The sequence below is a fragment of the Cryptomeria japonica genome, chromosome 5 (genome assembly GCF_030272615.1).
Source record: "Cryptomeria japonica chromosome 5, Sugi_1.0, whole genome shotgun sequence".
Lineage (NCBI taxonomy): Eukaryota > Viridiplantae > Streptophyta > Pinopsida > Cupressales > Cupressaceae > Cryptomeria > Cryptomeria japonica.
In genome coordinates, this window is record NC_081409.1 from 707832003 (window position 1) to 707855991 (window position 23989).

A 23989-nucleotide genomic window follows, 5' to 3' on the forward strand; every position below is an offset into this window, starting at 1 on the left:
AATTTAAAAATATATTGGAGTAATTAAAAAACTTGACAACCATTATTAATCAAGTGTAGCATGAGAGATGGACACAAATCCTTACAAGCAATCAAATAATATATTGGAATAATTAAACCACTGAGCAATCATATATTATTTAAACTAAATTAAGATCTTTTTTCAAATTTGTGACCTATACATATATATTTGATCCTTTGATAATAAAATATGCAACTTGATTTTGGAATGATAACTTGATCTCCAACCCATCTAGAGGCATCACTCTCAATCTAATGCAAATATTTGAATTAGTGTTAATAATCAATTAGGGTAGCGAAAATGGTTATAATAAGGGTTAAGTTTTCTAAAAATGATATCTCTCAACGTATTTTATATATATTTTTGAAAATATAAGTATACTAGTTAATTCAAGTGCACATGGAGAGTGCCGTTAAAAAGAATATTCAAACTATCTCTTCCGAGAATGTACTTAAGCCATTTAAAAATACGTGAGAAAAAGAGGTGACGAATAGTGGAGAAGCTTTTTCGACCGCATCCGGACACCAAACTATATCCAATTCCGTTTAATTCAAATTACGGACGTGGATGAGAGCTTTTTCTCTGTAGCGGCAAATAAAATCCGATCCCGATATCTGCAGTAAAAAGACTTGATATTCGAAAAAAGATAGAACTTTATACTGCTTGGAGTACAGAAGTCATTTAAGGGTTTTGGGGTTGAAGACGAAGTAGAAATGAGAGGAAAGAAATCTGAGGCGCAGGAGGATGAAGGTGTACAGAGCTCATGTGTGGCGTGGTGGGATGATGAAGATGAACAGGGCGTACCTGTGTCTCCAGAACATGATGACGGCACGCCTTCAGCTAGTAGAAATCCCAGAGAACGTATTCAATTTTCACAATCCTATTTGCAATCTGCCCTCAAGGATTTGTATAAGCAGTTTGATGACATGAAAGCCGATTTGGATAAAACGGAAGAAGAGAATATGCAATTGGTTGAGAAAAACGAAAAACTAAAGGAGAGGCTCAACAGGGCTAAAGACCGGGAAAAGTCTCTCAAAAAGGATCTTGCGCAATCACAGAACAAGCTGCGGCAGATATGCACAACAGTTTCTGCAGTTAAAGAAGAATGTGATAAAATATGTGATCAACAAGAGGCGGATCCGCAACTTTCTAAGAGTAAAAAATATGTTCTTAAGGTTCTCGAGGTTAACAACTTGTTGAATTGCTCAATTTGCTCTGAACCATGGACTGAATCGGGAGATCATACGGCCTGGTATGTTGTAGACGCAAATGGATTTCAAATTATAGTAACTTTAATTTCTTTTTATGCTTTACCATGTCAAGTCATACGATTGTGCATTATCAATACAAAAATCCAGTACTATGTTTTATTTTTATTCAAAAGTATAAGGCTATTTTTTGGCTTGCCCCATTGATCTATAAAATATCATTTGAGGTATTTTCTGAATAGAGCTCTTCTAATCTGATAGATTTGCTAGGAATTTATGCGCCTTGATGTCTTACCCTGCTCTGTTCGCGTATTTAGTTGAAAGCTTCTTTCTTTTTGAGAGATTAAACTACAAGCCACTTCATATACAACGGAAACCATTTGCTTTATTAGTCCCTGCCTATATAGGCGGAGACTAATGTTTTGGTCTCACTAAATCAAATACTTTCCCCCTCAGAAACCGTGATATCCTCCTTAGAAACAGTGCCAGCAGAGATATAAGGCTTATCCTATGGTCTGATTTTTCAAAATGATAATTTTACCATTTTTTCCTCTCATATTTTTGTCAGGGTTTACTGTTTTTTCAATTAACAAATTCTGGAAAAAATCTCCTGACGAATGAGCGATGAGCAGGGGAAATTTTGAAACATTTCCTAATGTTATGCTTTAAACAGATTTTTTTTTAATCTATTGACACTGTCAGTTATGAATTTTGTGTTAGCTCTTCAAAATATTTATTCCTTTCAGGTGGCATATGTGAAACAGTTCATGTGCCTAGTCTATCTTTGCACATTCTGCATACATGCCTGCATCCACACTAGGACAGATGGCTTCAGGCCCCCTCTTTAACTAGGCTTTCTGTCTGTCTCCCTTTCTTCGATTGATGCTTGTTTCATTTCATTGCAGGGTGGGTGTAATCCACCTGGGTACCTTATATTCCCATCATTTTTCAAGAAGCCTAAAATGCCCTCAGAAATAGCGAAGGCTACTAGAAGTTTCCACTGGCTCTTGATACAATAATTGTTGTAAATGCTCAAAATCAGGGAAACAAGAGTAAATAAGGTCAGTAAGAGTCCATTTTGTCCATATCCTATTGTATACTCTAGGGGTATGTCTTGCAATGGGAACTACATGATAGGGATGAAATTTCCATTACTGGTGAGTTTCAAGGTTAATTTGTTAGCTATTTTGAACCCCCATAGCCCATCAGTTTTGGTTATTGATCAATGTCAATACGCTAATTTTAAAATTTGTTGTAATATTTTCAGTAATGGTCTTTCTCGTATCTCCAAAAAATATTGCACTTCTCTGGTAAAAGTTTCAAGTTCCGTCTCCTCTTATTCATTTACAAACTAATCATTTATAGCTTTTGCTCTAGACGTATTATGTTTTGCAGACTAAATCATCCCTATTGTGCAATATTATGTGCCTATACGGCTCCTAGACATTGCCACAATTGAACAGACTCTCGTATTTGTTGAGGCATCTTGTGTACTGATTTCTGATAGAACCTGCTAAAACATATTTGGTATAACTGTATAGAAAATCGAATAAGTTGTATGGGTTTTTCAAGTTTTCGTGCCTCAGTGAGGCCTCAACCTACAGGTCTCTATTTGTGGTTTCCTTAAAATCATGTATGAACATGTTTCTCAAATAGTTGTCCCGACTCTTTTCTGTTCACACACCTCGTCGATGGTTGCAGATTTTGCATTCATTGCTACAGTTAATGTGCATACAGAGAAAGATAGAGATGTGTACGCTGTCCAAACATAACCTTTGTTCCAAAGACCCATTGAACGCATAATTCAAATGAAGCTTACACAAAGTTAAGGCTTAGTATTACATGTGTGAACTAATTTTTTTCCTTTTGCAAGGATTGTCTTAAGCAACCCTATTGCTATGTTTCTTGGCTTCAGCAACTTTGAACTATTCTGGTCATTCCTAGACATTTGTATCATTTCTCTCTCATTCTCTAGTTCCATAATGTTTTCATAGTTTTTTTTTCTAGCCGTTGGGAGCATTCAAATGTTCTAAGAATGATAACAATGTATTGGACAAGGTAAGTATTTAACAGATTGTAAAAAAGCCTATTTTTGATGAAGTGTAGGTGTCTACTGACAAATCTAGACTTCTGTTAGTGATCCTTGGTAATGCAAATCCACAGGCCTCCACTGACATCTACTTTGAGCAGAGATTTTGGCACTTTTCTTACGCCTCGCTAAGAGGGAGGCAAATCCGGAATAACTACTACGGAGAGCCGTATTGTTACTTCTTACTTGGCATACGTAGGAAATAGACAATTTATCAGTAGATTGTTGAAATAACAAGCCTCAAATATAAGTTATGCAAGAACCATCCTCAGTACTTACAATATATCATATCTCAATCCTTAGTACTTACAATATATCATATCTCAATGCGTACTCTTAATGTACAAAATTTAGCAAATATAGGACTGAATCTTAAAATTGCCTTCAGATCACCAAAATTTCGACTTCATCGATTTGAACAATTGAAATGTTGTGTTTAAAAATTGCTATTGTAGTAGCTTATAGAGGTCAAATGGGCATTGTCAACTTCCCCCGTCTCTACCAACTGCAAAAAAAATAATGATAGGTTCGCTCTTACACATGGTTGTAGTTGGATTTAGAGCCTTTGGTGCTTGGAGGCTTAATAAGAAAATTGATCTTGTGAGAGACTTGGTCTTGTAGATAAAACTACAAATTGGTTAAGCATTACATATTACAAGAACAAAAAAATGCTTTGCACTCTAGTTTTGAAGGTACCTCTTTATTTTTGACTACCTGTGTATTAGTTACACATCTTGTATAGAATTGTTGTTATCAAATGATACTGTCAATCATTTCCTTATACATATGCTATGATCGAAATCCAAATAGACAATTCTCTACACGCTATATCTGTAATCCATGGCAAGGACTGAAACTGCATTGCGACATGTGTTATGCTAGTAACGATACTTGAAACATGTAAAATTAACAATTTCTTAGAATCCCATTGGAATTATAACCAGAGCTAAGCACACTAGAAGATTGATTTTTTTTTGGAACTAAACCATTATTGTATGAGATATCGTATTAGATGTGACTTTGAATTATCTCACATATTTCCAAATTATTCTAAATTGGTCAAATCTTATATGAGAATTCTTATTAAACAATTGTTAATGAAATCATTTATAATTATATTATAAAAAGAACTGGACATCATACTAATATTTATTCTTATGGATGTGGAACTTTGAGGAGTAATAAATTCCCAACAACTGAACACTTTATATTCTAAAGAAGCACATACAAATTCCAACTGGACATTATACTAATATTTATTCTTATGGATACTTTTTCAACAACTGAACAATTTTCTAAATATAAATAATCTGTTTTGCTGCAATTTAAAAATCCCCTCAACAACCAAGGTAGAAAATCAAAATCATTGAATAGAATGATGAATGATGAGCCAAATCAAAATCATTGAATAGAATGATGAATGATGAGCCAATGAGCAATGGAAACCATGAATGTAGATTAAAGTTCTACAATCTTTGATCTTTTTATATCACGAAGATACATATTTCACTCATATTTCATTGAATACAAAACTCTAATGACACTTAAGCGTGTTTGTTTGCTATAATAGTTTTTTTTCAAGAAATTAGAAATATAGGAGCTTTCTATTGCAGTTAGATACTTACCAGAACCATGATTACACTGCTTTCAAGATTACTGCTAAGTTTTTCATTGCAACAAAAGGATTACTAATTACTGAGCAGGACTGCTAAGAGAAGTGCAAAAGTTAATTTTACAAAGATTTATTATCTAATAAGAGTCTTGACAAATAATAAACCTATTCACTTGCTATTATTATCTAATAAGAGTCTTGATTTAAGACAAATAATAAACCTATTCACTTACTAAATAGTAAGTGAGGCTACCAACACTAACATGTCTTTGGTAAGGCAAACAGAGCAAGAAACAATCCTAACCAGAAACAAATATCCGTACACAAAACTGTATATTGATTTTATTTGAAGAGAAACATTCCCTTATTACACTGTTATTACACTCTTTCAACAGCTAATTGTCCAAGGGATTTAAAATTTTGGTTCTAGATTTTTGGCAGCTTAAAATTATTTGGACTAAGTATATCTTGTACTTGGATTGTACGTAAGATACTTGTATGTAATTGCTATAGTTTTTCTTTCAATGCAACATTCATGGGTAGTGTGTGATTATCATGTTTCTTGTTACTACTCTATTGACTTTTATGAATGTCTCAACCTCGCATAGCGATCTTTGCAAGTAATATTGAAAGAGCATCATTTACTTTGTAGTATTCTATGTTTTCTTCACCATTTTGAACATAGTGGTTTCCAATTTTGGATATCAAGCCTCCATGCTTTTCCTTATACTGAAATAGCCATCTGGCTGATCCATCCAAAGAAATTTCCATCTAGAGTGTGATTTAAACCTAAGTTACCGGTTCCAGTTTGGATTCAGGTTACCAGTTCCAGTTCAGATTCAGGTTTGGATTCAGGTACAGATTTGCGCATTCGGCAAAAAAAAATTTTTTTTTTGGGTACTGGTTCGTACATATATGTATATACATATATTTTAATTTTTTTTTTATATCTATATGTTGAAACTTCAAACATCAAAATTATATATGTTAACAGTTCAAACATACAAATATGAAACATACAATATAGCTTTCCCATACAATGATACATAAATGATAACAGATAAATCATAGATCATAAATCCATAATTGCCAATGCCAATAAATATTCTGATAAAGATATATCGTAAATCATAAATGTAATATCATATTCATATAAATGTAATATCATATTCATATTTGCAAAAAAGATAATATTCAAGTTTCAAGTTTCAACTGATTCAAGTTTCAAAATGTGAAAATAAGATTAAAAAATTTGTTTTTTAATTGTTTCTCTTTGTTTTCTAACCCGTGGGTCCTATTTTTGGGAACCCACGGGCTTGGATTCACCCGGGTCCTTCCTGGTTCGATCTAGGTCCCACTCGGGTCCTGCCTAGGCGGCTGGGTTCCTTGTGGGTCCTACAGCAGAACCCATAGGGAACCCAACCGCCTGGGCAAGACCCGAGTGGGACCCAAGTCGAACCAGGCTCGGACCAGGACCGGGCATGAACCAAGACCAGGACCTGGCCATTTTTGGCAACAATCGGTAACTGAGATTTAAACAAATATGGATATGAAGTAGTCAATTTTACAAAGATTTATTATCTAATAATAAACCTATTCACTTACTAAATAGTAAGTGAGGCTACCAACACTAACATGTCTTTAGTAAGGCAAGTTAATTTTACAAAGATTTATTATCTAATAAGATTCTTGATTTAACACAAATAATAAACCTATTTGTACTAAATAGTAAGTGAGGCTACCAACACTAACATGTCTTTAGTAAGGCAAACAGAGCAAGAAACAATCCTAACCAGAAACAAATAGCCGTACACAAAACTATATATTGATTTTATTTGAAGAGAAACGTTCCCTTATTACACTGTTATTACACTCTTTCAACAGCTAATTGTCTAAGGGATTTACAATTTTGGTTCTAGATTTTTGGCAGCTTAAAATTATTTGGACTAAGTATATCTTGTACTTGGATTGTACATAAGATACTTGTATGTAATTGCTATTGTTTTTCTTTCAATGCAACATTCATGGGTATTGCTATTGTTTTTATTTCAATGCAACATACATGGGTAGTGTGTGATTATCATGTTTCTTGTTACTACTCTATTGACTTTTATGAATGTCTCAACTTCGCATAGCGATCTTTGCAGGTAATATTCTGAAAAAGCATCATTTACTTTGTAGTATTCTATGTTTTCTTCACCATTCTGAACATAGTGGTTTCCAATTTTGGATATCAAGCCTTCATGCTTTTCCTTATACTGAAATAGCCATCTGGCTAATCCATCCAAAGAAATTTCCATCTAGAGTGTGATTTAAATCCATCTAAAGTGTGATTTAAACCTAAGTTACCGGCTCTAGTTCGAATTCAGGTTACCGGTTCCGATTCAAATTCAGGTTTGGATTCGGGTACGGATTCGCAGATTCGGCAAAAAAAATTATTTTTTTTGGGTACAAGTTCGTTCGTACACACACACACACACACACACACACACACACACACACACACATATATATATCTGTGTGTGTGTGTGTGTGTGTGTGTGTGTGTGTGTGTGTGTGTACATATCACAGTTCAAACATACAATATAACTTTCCCATACAATGATACATAAATGATAACAAATAAATCATAAATCATAAATCCATAATTGCCAATGCCAATAAATATTCTGATAAAGATATATCGTAAATCATAAATGTAATATCATATTCATATTTGCAAAAAAGATAATATTCAAGTTTCAAGTTTCAACTGATTCAAGTTTCAAAATGTGAAAATAAGATTAAAAAATTTGTTTTTTAATTGATTCTCTTTGTTTTCTAGCCCATGGGCCCCGTTTTTGGGAACCCACGAGCTTGGGTTCACCCGGGTCCTCCCTGGTTCGACCTAGGTCCCACCCGGGTCCTACCCAGGTGGCTGGGTTCCCTGTGGGTCCTGCAGCAGGACCCGAGTGGGACCCAGGTCGAACCAAGACCGAGCATGAACCAGGACCAGGACCCGACCATTTTTGGCAAGAACCGGTAATTGAGATTTAAACAAATATGGATAGGAACCAGTCAATTATCAGATCCTATATCAATATACCCTACAGTAAAGAAAACTAAGAAATAAAGTAACCAATTTTCAGATTCTATATCTATATACCTTGCAGTAAAGGAAATTGGTCAAGAAAGAAACGTAAGGGATACTGATGAAATTGTTAAGAGATCAGCTTTTCAATTGTCTAATGCAGAAATGCCAAACGGGCAGTGTTCCCTTGGTTTCCTCCCTCGTGATTTGAAGATGTTGACTCTTCTTTATGCATGAATTCTTCAAGCTTAGGTATGTTTCATTTTATTTTGCATTAAGAAGAAATGCCTTAATTTAAATTTTCCTCCATAAAATTTCAAATATAGTCACAATATTGTAGTAAACATCCAAAGGCCGGTTATATTTTGGTGTAGGCATTCAATGCTAAGGCCTAAAAAATAGACTAACTGTTATAGGTGAAATTCTTGGATTTTGTGAGAAGCAAGAACTGAGTCAAGATTTGATGTTGGTCATAGATCAAATGCAACTCCAAACAACAAATGATCGAAGATCAAAATAGCTGAATGAAGGGAAATTTGAAATGAGAGAAAAATAGATACAAAAAAGAGAATTTCAAGAAGACTCTCACCGAGCTATCACTGAACTAGTGAAGGTGAGAGTATAGTGCTTATTATATAGAAAAATAATAGCATATACATCCAAGAGGTGCATTAACTCCCTTTCCAAAAATAGTGGGAGGTTTAACCTGCATGGTAAATGTCAAAACATGTGGCATAATCTCCTTATATGAAAACAAAAAAAAAGTTACAAAGGTGGCACAGTAAGCCAAAAGAGGTTGTGTTACCCAATTACACCATAACCCATTTAAGAAATGCCAAAATAGTGGTTATATGAGGTGGCACAATAAGCCAAAAGAGAGGATGTGGAACCCAACAACCTCATAAGTAGGTGGGAGTTACACATGTAAAATAATTTTGCAACATGTCCTCATATTAACCACTCCTAATAACCTAAGCAAGCTTAAATAATGTGTAAGGAAAATAACTACCCCCTCACATAAGGAAAAATGGAAAACTTACACTAACGTCTCCCCTTAAGCATAGCTTAGGAGGGTGAAAAGATGGGTCCTGACAAATGAGGCCAAGTTAGGTACCCATGTACATAGAGATCCCCGCAAAAAAGGAAGTCGCCTGCTCCCCCAGCCACCCCCATAAGAGGAATAGCCCCCCCAAATAGAGAGAGAAAATGAAGGACTAAGAAGCCCCTCTTGAAGTAGACATCTATTGCATCCAAAATAAAGCTCGCAAATGAAGGAACTTGCTTTCGGTGAAGGGTTTGGTGAAGATGTTCATAGTATGCTCCAATGTAAAACAATACTTAAGATCAATTATGCCTTCTTGAATCAACTCCCTAATGTGGTGCATATGTATCTCAATGTGTTTCGTCCTCTTTTGATGAACTGGATTTCTTGAGATCTTTATAGCACTCTAATTATCACAAAAAGATGATGGTAGACTTTTTGATTGGAATACCAAGCTTAGTGAGAATATTTTGAAGCCAAATAGCCTCAGTGGTAGCATTGGTTGCCCCTTGATACTTAGCCTTTGTTGATGAAAGAGAAATTGCAAACTACTCCTTGCTCGACCAACAAACTAGATTGGAACTAAATGAGAAGCAATGATACCTTGAAGGAGACTTGTGATTTTGAGAATCACCTGCCCAATCTGAATCAACATAGCCCACCAAGTCAATATCCACACTTGTTGCATATTGAATTCCATAATTACACAAGTACCCTGAATGTAGTGGAGGATTCGTTTAGCTACTTTCCAATGCAACTCATGTGGCTCTTGCATGAATCGAAAGACAATGCCCACAACATATGAGATGTTGAGTCTCGTATGAGTCAAGTAGATGAGAATCCCAGCAAGTTGTTGATATAAAGTGCCATTAACTAAGGGTGAAGAGCACTTAGCTTCAAGTGTAGCCCTTGACAAAAATTGAGATAGTGCAGGTTTGCAGGTTTACATTCAGCCATGTGAAATCTGGAGAACATATCAAGTGTATAGTTGGGTTGTGTGAGGAAGATACTTGAAGATGACTAAATGATCTCAATACCCAAGAAGTAATGCAAAAGACCAAGGTTTGACATAAAAATCTATCATGTATAGCAGTTTTCATTGCTTTGATGGTAGATGAATGACTCCTTGTGATCAACAAATCATTAACATAGAGAACCAGAAATGTGAGAGTTTCATCTTTCTATAGAATGTATACGTTTGGATCAGAATGGCATCGAGTGAAACCAATTGTCAAAAGGAATGAGTCCATCTTGGCATACCAAACTTGAGGAGTGTTTGAGGCCATAGAGAGACTTGTGAAGTTGACACATAAGTGAGGGATCTTTAACAAACCCTAGTGGTTACTCCATGTAGATTTTCTCCTGAAGGTCACTATGAAGAAAGTCACTCTTCACATCCATCTAATGAACTTCCTAATGATGGGTTGCAGCTATATCAAGGACAAGTCGAATGGAATTCATCTTAGCAACTAGTGCAAAAGTCTCAAAGTAGTCCATCCCGAGAACCTAGGAGAATCCTTTTGCTATCAAGCGAGAGCCTTATACTTATCAACTAACCCATCCACTACAAATTTTGTTTGATAGATCCAATTGCATTGAACAAGTTTCCTTCCCTTAGGAAGAGGAACTAATCCCATGTGTGATTCCTTTCCAAGGAATTCAACTCTTCCTGCATTGTAGCATCCCACTCGAGTTTACTTGAAGCTTCTTGAAAAAACTGTGGATCGAAAGCTGAAGCAATGAAGAGATGTGGAGCCTATTGAAATTGTGACCTTGTTGTTCTTGTATCTGATAGATCACCCAACCAATCACCTACTGATTTAATTTTTTGTTGAGCCCAAAGAGGCGTTGAGGTTGCAAAGTCAGGGAAAGAATCATCAACCTCTGAATGATGACTATGAGAGAAATTAATGTGAATCCTCATCATCAATGTTGCCATTTGAAATAGAGGAAGAAGACTCCTCATCAAGATTAGGAGGATTAAGATCCTCTGAAGAACTATCATCATGATGCAATGTCTCTAATGTGATCAAGTCTATGTTGCTATTGTTTTGGCTGAAAAAAGTTAATTATTGAAGGGTATCCATTTTGCCAAAGTCACTAGGGCACAATCTTAGCCTATCCCATAGTCTTACCTCTTGGAGTTTAAAACTTGGTGGATGGTGTGTGAAGGAACATGACTTCACCCTCATCAATTGAGCTATAATTCTTTGTGGGTTTCCATTTTTCTCTTCTTTAATGTATGGGTGATCTTAGTTTTCATGTTTGGTGTTTGCATTTTTAGTTTTCTTCTTTTTAATTTTTGGTGAGGGACACTAGTTTAGTAGAGTTACGGGATATTGTTTCCACCATTTTGATTAATAGGGGAGAAAGGTATGCCTTCATAATCATTCTACAATTAGTGGTACTTGTAGTGAGCCTTTTTAGGGTTGTAGGACATAATAACTCTGGATAGGATTACCTGGTCACAATAACCCAAGCCGAAATAACCCGTGGACAAAATATCCCTGTAAGAATATAGAGAAAGGAAAATAAAATTTATAGATTACATGTATGTTGCCAAAAAAATTATTATTCAAATTTTCAATTAAAGTGTCAAATTATGAGCGATGCCTCTTATGTCATCTATAATGTTATGGTTGCCATAATCATCAACCAGTCTTTTTAGTTTTTCTTTGAGTTCATGATATTTTTTCTTGCTTGGTTGCCCAGTGTATCCAATCATATATTTCTCTATTTTATTCTCTTAGAGACCATGTTCTTTTTTCATTGCTTTGATGAATTTCCAGACTAAGTTGTGTGATGCTTGAAGCAATTCGCTAAATCTTTTGTGCCATCCCTCAATAGTATTATTGATTTTGGGAAGACCATCTTGAATAGATGAATAGCAATTCCATATTGTGATTGGAAAACTTGGGTGATCGTCGGTTACCTCTTTTGGTTAGTCTGCCAATCCATGTGTCTTCAAAATAATCAATTATGGGTTGCAGAGTCTCCTCATGTTCTGTATAATAAGGAGATTGTAGAAGTGTTTCAAATGCATCCATTACGTCTATCTGAGGCATGAAAGCTAATGCAACAAGTTTCTTGATGTCAAATGCAAATATTTCATCGACACTGTAATGTGTTTGTAGACCTTCTTCTTGAACTTTCCTCCACAAGCATTGAGAAAAAAAGAAAAAACATCGCCGAATAGTGACATTTGAATTTTTTTCAGAAATAGCTCCCATGAAACATAATTCAAAATCAACAATTATATTTTCTGGGTTTAGATCAGGTTTAAGTTGTTTTAATTGTGCAAGTACTTGTGTAGAAGTGGTTCTTGTTTTGTTGGTCATAAGAATGTAAATAAGTGGAAATATTGCATTAGTTTTCAAGACATGAATCGTGTACAACTGTTGAAAAAAACTTGACAATGTTTTAAAGGTACCGTTACTAAACCAATTTTTAGATTCTTTCAGTAATTGCAAATTTTGTGTGGTGGTGAATATTAAAAAATGATTCTCATCTATTGGTAATTGTATATTCAACTGGTAAGATAAGATTTGTTGATGTTTGAGGATTTGGTTACAACATTTCAAATCTTAATCTTTTTCTTCGAATCATTTTGGATAATGCATTGGTTGATGATATTGCCCCTGCTATGTGTAATTAAATATTAGCAATAAAAGGGGGGTAATTTTTTTACTGAAAACAAAGAAAGAGGAACAACAAAAGAGGGCAAACAACCCAACAAAGAACAAATACATCATAGATTTATCATGACTAACAAGCTGATCAAGCACCTGAAACAACTTAGGAGAGATTTGTACCCTATCCAAAATAGACCAACCCTCCCCAAAATCAGCAACCCATTTGGCCAAACAGTCAGCCACCCCATTCCATTCCCTAGGAATATGCGTGAAAGTGACTGTCACACAAAACTCACAAAGTGAGAGAATCTAATAGATAATGAAGTTGCCAACTAACACCATCACAACTTCGCTGGTTCAATAAAGTCACCACAACTTGGCAATCAAACTCGAACACAATGTGTTGCCAACCAATAGAACAATAATGCTCTAAGGCAACCAAAATGGCCAAAGCCTCCATGTAATTGTTCGTATGAAAACCCTTATAGATAGAAAAATTAAATTGAACTTGCCCCAAACTATCTCGTCCCACACCACCAATACTCTCACATGTAGGGTTACCTCTTGAAGACCCATCTGTATTGACCTTGAGGATACCAAGAGGGCTCTAGTTACCTACTCTAGAGATCTTCCGCAGAGGGTGATGACATCTATTTCTGAAGAGATGTCTAGTCTTCTGCATACCATAATCCTGAATATTCCCCTGAAGAGGAAGATTAAAATGGTTATAGAAATCAATCTCCCTAAAAGTAGGGCCTCCAAACAAATCACATTTAGCCATAACAATCTCTCAGAGAGAATGTATAATTTTTCACCATACATGTTGAATAGCTAACCTAGCATCCTGAAAAATCCGACGATTCCTCTCAAGCCAAATGTGCCAAATAATAAAAGGAGGCCCTAAAGACCAAAAAAATTAAGAAATGGGATTTGAACAAGAGCCTGAACCCGACACTCCTAGAATTTAGCAAGGGAAGAAGCATGCCAACAAGGGCGCTTCCAACAGTCCCACCAAGAGTGCCAAATCCACCTAGAAAACGAGCAATGAAAGAAAAGATGGGAGACCATCTCCTCACTATTACAACACAAAAGAAAAATAGACGGCCCACATAACCCTCTCTTACATAATTTGTTCCAAGTAAGACACTTCAAAGATTGTAAATTACCTCTCCAAAGGAATTGACGAGATAAAACATCAAATTCCTTGAGGAAATACATTGGAGCAGACTACACAAAACCCCGATAAACGGGAAGAGCCTGAATCACAAATTGAAAAAGTGTAACACAAGCCACAATAAAAAGCCAATGATGAGTCAAATGATTGACCTTTCGACGCAAGTTATCCAAAAGATCCTGCCAAAAGGGTCTAGGCTGACAACCAACTGCCATAGGAATCCCCAAGTATATGAAAGCTGGGAGAGATCCAATCTGAAACCTCAAGATAGTAGCTATTATTTGCTAAATAGGAACTGGGGTATTGAAAAAGAAGATAGAAGACTTATGGTCATTCACCCGCTGCCCCGACGGAGCTAAATAAACATCCAATGAATTCCTAATAGACTCAACATCTTGAATAGGGGTCACCCCAATAAGAGCAATGTAATCCACAAACTGCAGGTGTGAAAGTTTGGGAAGACCAGCTCCCCAATCCCACCCTCGAATCAAACCTTGGGCAACCGAGCCTTTATGAAACGGCCAAGGCCCTCAGCCATGATGATAAATAGGTATGGTTAAAGAGGGTCACCTTGCCGCAAAACTCTAGAAGCTCCAGATAATTGTGATGGCTCACCATTGATAAGAACTGTAAAAGACGTCGAGGTCACGCGGCTCATAACCCAACTAACCCACTCTAAGTTGAAACTGAAGGCCAAAAGAACCTTGCGCAAGAAGCTCCATTTCACCCTATCATAAGCTTTGACCATATCAAGTTTAATAAACATAGCTCTCTCATTTGACACATACATGGAATCAAGGACCTTAGAGGCAATAACAACCCCATCCAAAATTTGTCGCCCAACCACAAAACCTCCTTGTTCATCAGAAATTAAAGATGGAAGCCAAATTTAAAGCCTTTATGCAATCAATTTGGTGATGATCTTATAAACAACATTGCATGACGCAATAGGACGGAAAAAATTGAGTTGAGTAACACCATCCTATTTGGGGATAAGAACCAGGAAAGTAGAATTCATAGCTCGAAGCATCTTCTTACTATCATGGGACTATCATGGGACTCTTGGACAACTGCTAATAGATCCAACTTGATGATATCCCAAAATTCCTAAAAGCTATCAGGTCCAGGAGCCTTGCCTTTAGCCATCCAAAAAATAACTTCCTCTAATTTTGATAAAGACACCTGGCGGGTAAGAGACTCATTCATCACATCAATAACCATAGAAGGAATACAAGCAAGAATCTAATTTTCCCCCACAAGAACATGGGGCACGTCATCAGAGAAAAGGGTAGAATAATACTAAGAGGCATCACGAGACATCTCCTGAAGAGAGGTAAGTCGGATGCCCTCAGAATTAATCAAGGAAGAAATAACACTCCTCTGTCGACAAACCTGAACAAACTTGTGAAAAAAGGTAGTATTACGATCACCTTCTTGAAGCCAGTCAACCCTAGCTTTCTATTTCTAGAAGATCTCCCGAAGCTCCCACTCCTCTAAATCCTTCAAAGCTCGAGACTCTACATTACTCAACTCAACAATGAAACCAAGGTCTCAGATTTGTTGAGTAATAACATCAAGGCGCTTTTGAGCTTCTCTTTTTCCTACGAGAAAGATTGCCAAAACACCTTTTGTTCCATATTTTAAGATGGTATTTCACAAGCTGTAACTTCTTGACAAAAGAATAGATAGCTATACCATAGGCTGGGCCCCCATCTCGCCATCATGAACCATGAGTTGATGAAGGGACTCATCCCTGAGGCACATGAGCTGAAACTTAAAAGGGTGATTCTTAGGGCCACTAACAAACCTAGTAGAAAACTTGATAGGCCAATGATCAAAACCCCGCCAGTCCAAAATTTCAGAAGAGGAAAGCACCTATCACCAACCCAGAAGAGAGAAACCAAAAATCTACCAAATCTCTTTGAAATAGCCTCCTCCCCATATCTCTAATTAGTCTAAGTAAAAATCCCATTAGAAGGCTTGATATCAACCAAGCCAATAAAATCAACATTCTCTTAAAAGAGAACAGAAGAAGGGCCCAATCTAGCGCCTCCGCCCCACCCCCCTCCACCCACCTCCCACCCCAACTTTTCAACCAAACTAAGAACAAAGTTAAAGTCTCCAGCAAGGATCCAAGGAAGATAAGGAGCACAAGACCGAACATACCTAAGATGAGACCAGGGCTTAGCTTTACCTCGGATATCAATAGGAGCATAAACATTAGTAACCAAAATAAATTCACCTGATTCTAGACTACAGGCAGCCAAGGAAATAGAAGACTGACTGGAGATCCACCAAAGAGGAGCAATCTTTCTCGGGTCCCAAAGAAGAGCCAATCCACCTGAGCACCCCAAGGAACCAAACACTGACACTTGCCATTGGGCCACACAAACTGAGCTCGCTAAAACATGAGATCAACTGAAAGCTTGGTCTCTTGAATACAAAAAATGTCTGGAACATGAAAACCCACCAAATCTCGAACAGCTTTTTGTCGAGAGGGGCTATTCAACCCTCACACATTCCAAGAAAGAATAATCATTTCAGGGATTGTGAAAAGTGAGAGTCAATAGGCCTCACCAACCCCGAATCCACCAACAAATCCTTGGCTGCATGTAGCTTCTCCTGATCCTTTTTCTGATCCCCCTTGGAAATATCCAACGAAATGTTTTTGTGAGTGTTGAAACAAACCCAAACCCTGAGAGGGACCCCTACTCTTGGCAGATTTCATAGCTTGCTTGGCCAAGTCTGCCAGAGAAATATCATCCTACATAATCTCATAAGCGGCTAGATTCTGCTCCTAAATTTAAGTAATAACCTGATGGGCTTGAGGGTTCTAAGATGTCAGGACATTGCAATCAACCCCTACAGGGACACTAAAGCCCACTGCTCTAGAAAACATATCAGTGGAAACTCCCTCCTCCAATGCCAAAACCTCAAAATGATTGAACTCCTCATTTTGCCTATCCTTAAGGGACCTCTTCTGCCCTCACCCTTTAGTGTGTGGCTTAACTAGCTCAAATCTATCCCCTCCGGAAACCCCCTCCTAGATAGGAACTTTTCCTTTGTCTCCCTTATCCACCATGACATGCAGAGATTTAGAGGAAGCATTACACGCAGGAGGTTTATTAACCCGAGGGCATTGATGCTGAAGATGCCCATATTCATGACAAATTCGACATCTGAATGGAAGAGATTCATAATCTAGCTATTGAAACCAAGATGATGTACCTAAAAAAATCTCCATAGAATTTGGCAGAGGGTTATTCAAATCCACCTCAACACAAATATGAGCATACAAAATTATGTTCTTATCCAGGGTATGTTGAGAAATCACAGCTGGCTTCCCAAGTAACTCAACAATTCGACGCAAAATATCCTCTCTCCAGAATTCCAAAGGCAACCTCAGAAGACGCACCCAAACTGGAACCTGAGAAGGCATGTCTTCAACTAAGTTAAAGCCCATATGTCAGGGTTTAATAAACAAGCCTACCCGATTGAAGAAATAGGGATCGCCTTCAAAAACCGGATTTATGTCTGTCATACTGAAAAAAAAAACCATAAAATAACTGTTGGCGGCCAACATAATCTCCATATCACCCTCAACTTGCCAAGTCCAACGAATCCAATCTTCTAATGTTGACAGAGAAATGCAGATCCCAAGGAATTTACAGATCAAAGCATGATTCTCCCAATAAGCCACATCCTCCACAACAGATTCAAGCGGAATAACTAGCACAGGACGATCTTGGCTTCACGGCAGGCAGCCATTAACTTTCGTCATCTTAGAACCCTCTCCAACATAGAAGGAATCTGGAGAATTCACATGCACACACGAAGACGAACCAAAACGTTGCCCTGCGTCAGAAATCACCAAACTAGAAGACACCAACCTCCCACCCATCAAAAACCCACCAAGCTTAAAAAACAAAACCCGTTGGAAAAGAAAGTGTAATGAAATATTAGAACATGAAGCAACAATGATATTTCTTGTAGAATCTTGAATCAAGCACGCCATGTCTTTCATTTCATTCACTTTGTGTTTGATAGTGATCATCTCAGGTTTTGGAGCATGATTATGTTCTGTAATACTAATCACATCATCGGATTCTGTTTGTGTCCTAGTATAACACCGACTTGAACATTTATTTGTAAAATATTCCTGACAATGCCAGATCATTTTATTGATGCCTTGTCGATGAAACAAAAATGTGTAATCGTTTAAAATAAGTAATTTTTTTTTTTTTTTGACTTGTTAAAAACTGAAGAGGGGTTGTATATATTAAAAATTATGAAGAATGTGTTGGTTCCCTAAAAGTGTATTGATTTTTGTACACTCTTTTAGAAAACCCAAGTAAAATTTAAAATAATATTCACAAAAATATATTACAAAATATATTCTTTTATGAATTTGGTTTTCTTTTCTTATCACTCTGTATACACACTCTTACTTCTTCTCCCCTTCTTCCTTTCTTTACTTCTCTTTATTCTACTACTTTATGTATCTTCTTAATGCCTTTTCACTTCTTTTTTTTCATAACTCTTAATTAGCTTATTCCCATGAAATTGCCTTTATTTTTGTTATTGTTTACTATTTTATAGGTTATTTAAACATATTAAAGGCGTTTTAAGGATATTTTAGGCTATATAATGGATATATGGTCTAAAAATGACCTAAATAGTCTCTATGGTGCCTCAGAATCCTCTTTTTTATCTTAAAGATTAATGTTACTTAACCTTTTGTCATGCTTGTTTATGTTCCTTGTAATCATATTTATAATTTAGTTTAATAAATAGTTTTTGTGACTATTTATGGTCATTTGAGCACATGAAGAGATAGCAGTGCAAATTGAAGCAAAAAATTGGCATAAGAATTGCAAAAATATCCACACTTCAAACATTGGGGATGCAATCATTCACAACTCTCCCTTCTAGATAGAACCATATGCATGATATGCATGATGGCTTTTAATATTGTTTCACTTTTGCAGCGTCCATGGCCTCGATTTAAAATGTTCTCTCAACTTGGTAATTCCTTCTACATGATCAAAATTCTAATGTTCTAATTGATTTTATGTCATTTCTAGTTTACTAGCTTGATCTAAAATGACCATGGGTTATTCTGACACTAAGTTATTTTGTTCTTGGATTATTATGACGGGGTTATTGTGTCCAGGGTTATTATGTCCTGATACTCCTTTTTAGTCTTAAAGGAGTGGATGCAAAGTGTTGTCAATGTATGCTCATTTTCAGTCTTAAAGGAGTGGACACAAAGTGTTGTCAATGTATGCGTGTACAGTTGGGAAATTCAACATTGATTATTGATCCACTTGAGCATTGTAGGTACAAGAGAATCACAAGGACAATGACCATAATAGTTAGAAAAACATATCTTGCTCACACTACATGTGTGAGCAAATAGTTAGAGGTATATTGAAAATGAGTTTCAACATGATAACAGAGTTAAGAAGCGGCAATGGATCTTCTTATTGCATTACAGTGTCATGGAACATTAAATATACAGGATTGATGAGTATATTCACAGAAAAATGTGGATATAAAGATTAAGCATATAATAGATAAAGAAAAATATCCAAATTAATCAATACAAAAAATAAATGACTAATTTTATAAAATACCAAAGTAAGATGCTCAATGTTTATTACTTTCTTTCCCCTTTTTATATCAAGAATTTTCATTATAAATATTAAGATTAGAAACTGTTTTCTTATATATATACATATATATAATTAATATTAATCATATTAGCTGGATAGTATAGTTGCACAATTTTATGTTTTAATTAAGAAGTGTATCTCCCCTTTTAAATATGGTGCTTGCTATTTAGTTGTCACAACTTTTTTTAAATTTTGATGACCTATTTTTTAAGGAGTTTTTTTTAAATTGCATCTAATTTAATTGACATCTATAATAATCCTTATCTGACCTTTTTAAATATGGTGCTTGCTATTTAATGACCTATTTTTTAAGCAGTTTTTTTTAAATTGCATCTAATTTAATTGATATCTATAATAACCTTATCTGATTTATGTTTTAATTAAGAAGCGTATCTCCCCTCTTAAATATGGTACTTGCTATTTAGTTGTCACAACTTTTTTTTAATTTTAATGACCTATTTTTTAAGGAGTTTTTTTTAAATTACATCTAATTTAATTGACATCTATAATAATCCTTATCTGACCTTTTTGAAAATTTATATGCATAATATTTATAATATAACATATATAATTATTTTATTTGCTATTCTAATTTTATAATTGTAAAAGAATACAACTCTCATGTTTCATTTTGTGTAGGAATATTTTCTTTCTCATGTTTCATTTTGTGTGAGAATATTTTCTTTTATTGTCTATAGCTTATAAGAAAGAATTCTAATATTTCTAATTGTGGAATTTCAGTTCTCTTCCCTGTGGCCATTTCTTTGGCAGATTATGCATAACACAATGGATACTAGGAAATGAAAAAGATGGTTCTGCGAGGGTAAGTGAAATTTGATTCTTATTATTTATTATTTAACTTATGTTTTATTGTCTTGTTTGATTCAATTACATGTCACATACCAGTTTCAATGTAGTTAAACTTTTATATAAATGATTACAGTGTCCACAGTGTTCAAAGGGAGCTACTTTAAGTGATATAAGAAACCACTGTGTATCCCAGATTTATGAGGGGGCCGATGAAGCTTGAACATGCAGATTAGTTAGTTTTATTGATATACTTTACCATGACATTTATGATATTGTCTATGTTGAGGGAGACCATGCTTGATATCTGACTATATTTAGTTTGAGTTTTGAAAATCTTGTGAATGGGTTATTGGAGACTTCAAAAGACAATTTTGAATTATTCAAATAATTGTTCTAATTTAGATAGTGAACTTACAGATTTCCTATTTCATTAAAATTGACATGTACATGCAAAATTGGTATATATTGCTTTTTTACATGCAAAATTGGTATTAGATTTCATGTTTTTTTATCTTATTTTATTTTGATTGTATGTGGTTTGCAAAACAAAAGTATAAGATTTTGTGAAAAAAATCAGATTTTTAAAAAAACATAAAAAAATTGCAAAAAAACAATAAAAAAACTACTTTTTTTTAATATTTAAGAGCATTTTCATAGCATAGAGGTATTATAGGCAAATAAAATAGACCAAAAAATATTTTATAAAAATATTGAATTTAATATTATTAATTGTAAATGTTAAATTATTATAATAAGAAAAATATATTTACCAAAAATTATTGTAATAAGAAATATTAAATAAATTTTAAATTGTATTTTACAAGGCTGAAAATAAAATATATTCTAATAAAATATCATTTTAACGATTAAAAACAATTTCATAAAAATATAATAAACAACAAAATTTACATTTAAAAAAAAATTACTTGACGACAAATACTTTTTCTTGAATAAATAAATATATAATAAATATAATGAAATGCTAACTCATCGATAGTAACATTAATAAATAATAATAAATATAATGAAATGCTAGTTAATACGATTATAATATAACTAGTATACTTATATTTTAAAAAATCTATGTAAAATTCGCCGAGAGATATCTAATTTCAAAATATTTAAGATTCATAAAAATGAATAAATCATTTTACCTTCTATGTGACAAATGAGAGCTATGCAAGAAAAATACTTGCATCAATCAAAAGATTCACTATAAATATGTTATTAGAGGAGTTATGCAAGACAATCAAAATAACCAACCAAATGCCTTATAAATCATCATATTGATAGAAGAAAATATTTTTACATATAGCATTTTCGAATAGAAATCTCACATAGTATCCCAGAATTCATAAACAATGAATAAATCACCATACCTTCTATTTGACAAGTGAGAACTATGCAAGAAAAAAATTGCAACAATTTATAGAATCACTATAAATATATTATTATAGGTATGTTGCAAGAAGATAAGAACAATTCAACACATGCATTATAAATCATCAAATTGATAGAAGAAAATGTATTTACATATAACAATTTTAATGAAAACCTTAGATAATATCCCACACTAATCCTACCAAAAAAATATTATTTCTCTTATATCATAATATAAGTCAAACAAAATTGATAAATATTTCTAAAATGTGTAAAATGTTTGTAAAAATAAAAAGTATTGAAAATCAAATACAAAGTAACTATAGTAATAACACTTCATTGTAATGGTGTAAACCCATTGCAAATTCTTCAGTGATGAGAATAGTATTACGACCTTTGTTTTCATAGTGATCACGATATACTTCTTTCAACATAGCTGGAAATCCAGCCACTATTGTATATGCCTCATGAGTTTTCCTTGCAACATCTTCCATTTCCAATATTTCGAGTTCTTCGACATCATCTATCATTAAGGCAGTGTTTTCGATTTCCTTGATGATTTTGTCGCAATACTCTAAAATGGTTCTTGCACATTTGTCGATAGGGGTTTCGACAAAATTATTAGAGTTTATAGAAGCATGAGGACTCTCAACAATGATTTCTGATTCATTCTGTGAAGCATCCATAGTTTCAACTTTTTGCTATAAAAAAAAAAAAAACAATAAAACTAAGATTAGTATTAAGGTACAATGAGAATAAAATAATTCATAATTTGAAATAAAATAAAATTATAAAAAAATAATATTAAGTAATACAAATTGTACATGAAATAAATAATGAAAATACCTAATAGTCATTGGAAAAATTCAACCATTAAAATATGATATTAGCTAGCTTACTATGTTGAGATGTCACCAAAATCATATGAAATACCACAAAAATTATAAAATCATAAGCAAATGACGTGACAATAAAAAAATTAATCTTTCTATTTGATTATTAAATAACCAATAAAATATAATTAACAACATAACAAACATTGACAATTTTTTTGTAGTCACCAAATTCATTAGTTTTGTTTGATGCAAGAAAGAATACATAAACCATAAAATATCACATTCTTAGCAATTTTACAACAATAGTTACAAAATATTATTAAAATTGAATTTAGGCTTTATTGCATCAAATAATAATATAAAAATAGAATAATTGAATATAGTCATAAATGCAATGTTTAAATAGTTTGCACACATTTATCAAATAATATCTATAGACTACTTTCACTTTCTTAACCATGGATGCACAGGTAATATCTCTCGATCTTCAGTATCGTCAAGAATAGTCCGAACTTTAATTGTCACATTGGACTTCACTGCATACAAGACAGGTATCCCATAGTATGCATGCAACAACCTGAATGATGGCATAACTTGATGCACTGTGAATCTTATAGAGTACCCAAGCTTAAGAGTAGTAAGAAACCATTCCTCAGGTGGGCCTGTGTGATAACTGATCCGTGATTGTCCCTAAAGAAATCTCATAAACTTCATACTAAGTTGATCGGATAGAGTGTGCTTCTCAATTTTTTATTGTTGGTCTAATAACGATTCTCCAAATGCATCCAGCAAGGTAAAGATCTCGAATCTCATGGTATAGAGAAATCGACCAACCACACAAATCTACAATCTCAATTTGAAGATTATTAAATCTGACATCTAAGTTCATTTTGATCTTCGATTCATATAAGAAGTTAAAATATACAGCATAATTGTCAAATTTGAATTGAGTGGTCCTTAATCCATTGTTGTTAATTTTCTTGACCATCCTGTCTCTGACCCAATAGCGAACACTCAATTCCTCTATACGAAGGAGGACATTGCGTGGAAGATACGGGTGATACATTGACATCCAAGTGGACACCCATTTTGTACGTATATTATCTGACATCTTCCTGACATGCATGCAAATTATTATTAGCTCTTAAATTACTATTAAATTGCTCAAGGAATATACTTTCCAATTTAAATAGAAAATCACATAAAGGGTAATAAACATTAAGCAAATGAATGTTATTAAAGTACCTAAAATATATATTCATACATTTTTAGTCAAAGAGATATACGTACATACATTGTTTTCTAGGTTAGTATATTAAACACAAGGAGGACCATAACAATTCATACATGTACGAATTTTCTTTACCATGATGATATAAAAAATGATGCAAGATTATATTAGGTGCATCTAAGAAATATGGCTGTCAAAAGGAAATCTCC

General features: G+C 34.3%; 1 protein-coding gene across 1 annotated transcript; it reads left to right on the forward strand.

Annotated features, from left to right (window-relative positions):
* The first annotated feature begins 653 nt into the window (after window positions 1–653).
* On the forward strand, window positions 654–20743 carry LOC131075056 (uncharacterized). The gene is made up of 3 exons (XM_058011848.2): window positions 654–1273; window positions 20265–20346; window positions 20467–20743. The coding sequence occupies exons 1-3, from the start codon at window positions 735–737 to the stop codon at window positions 20551–20553; spliced, it is 708 nt and encodes a 235-aa protein (XP_057867831.2). The 5' UTR covers window positions 654–734; the 3' UTR covers window positions 20554–20743.
* The last annotated feature ends 3246 nt before the right edge of the window (window positions 20744–23989 follow it).

Coding starts and splice junctions, on each gene's coding strand:
- LOC131075056 (XM_058011848.2), top strand. CDS start 735: ATGAGAGGAAAGAAATCTGAGGCGCAGGAGGATGAAGGTGTACAGAGC. Junction 1,274..20,264: donor TCGGGAGATCATACGGCCTG/GTATGTTGTAGA, acceptor GTGGAATTTCAG/TTCTCTTCCCTGTGGCCATT. Junction 20,347..20,466: donor AAAAAGATGGTTCTGCGAGG/GTAAGTGAAATT, acceptor AAATGATTACAG/TGTCCACAGTGTTCAAAGGG.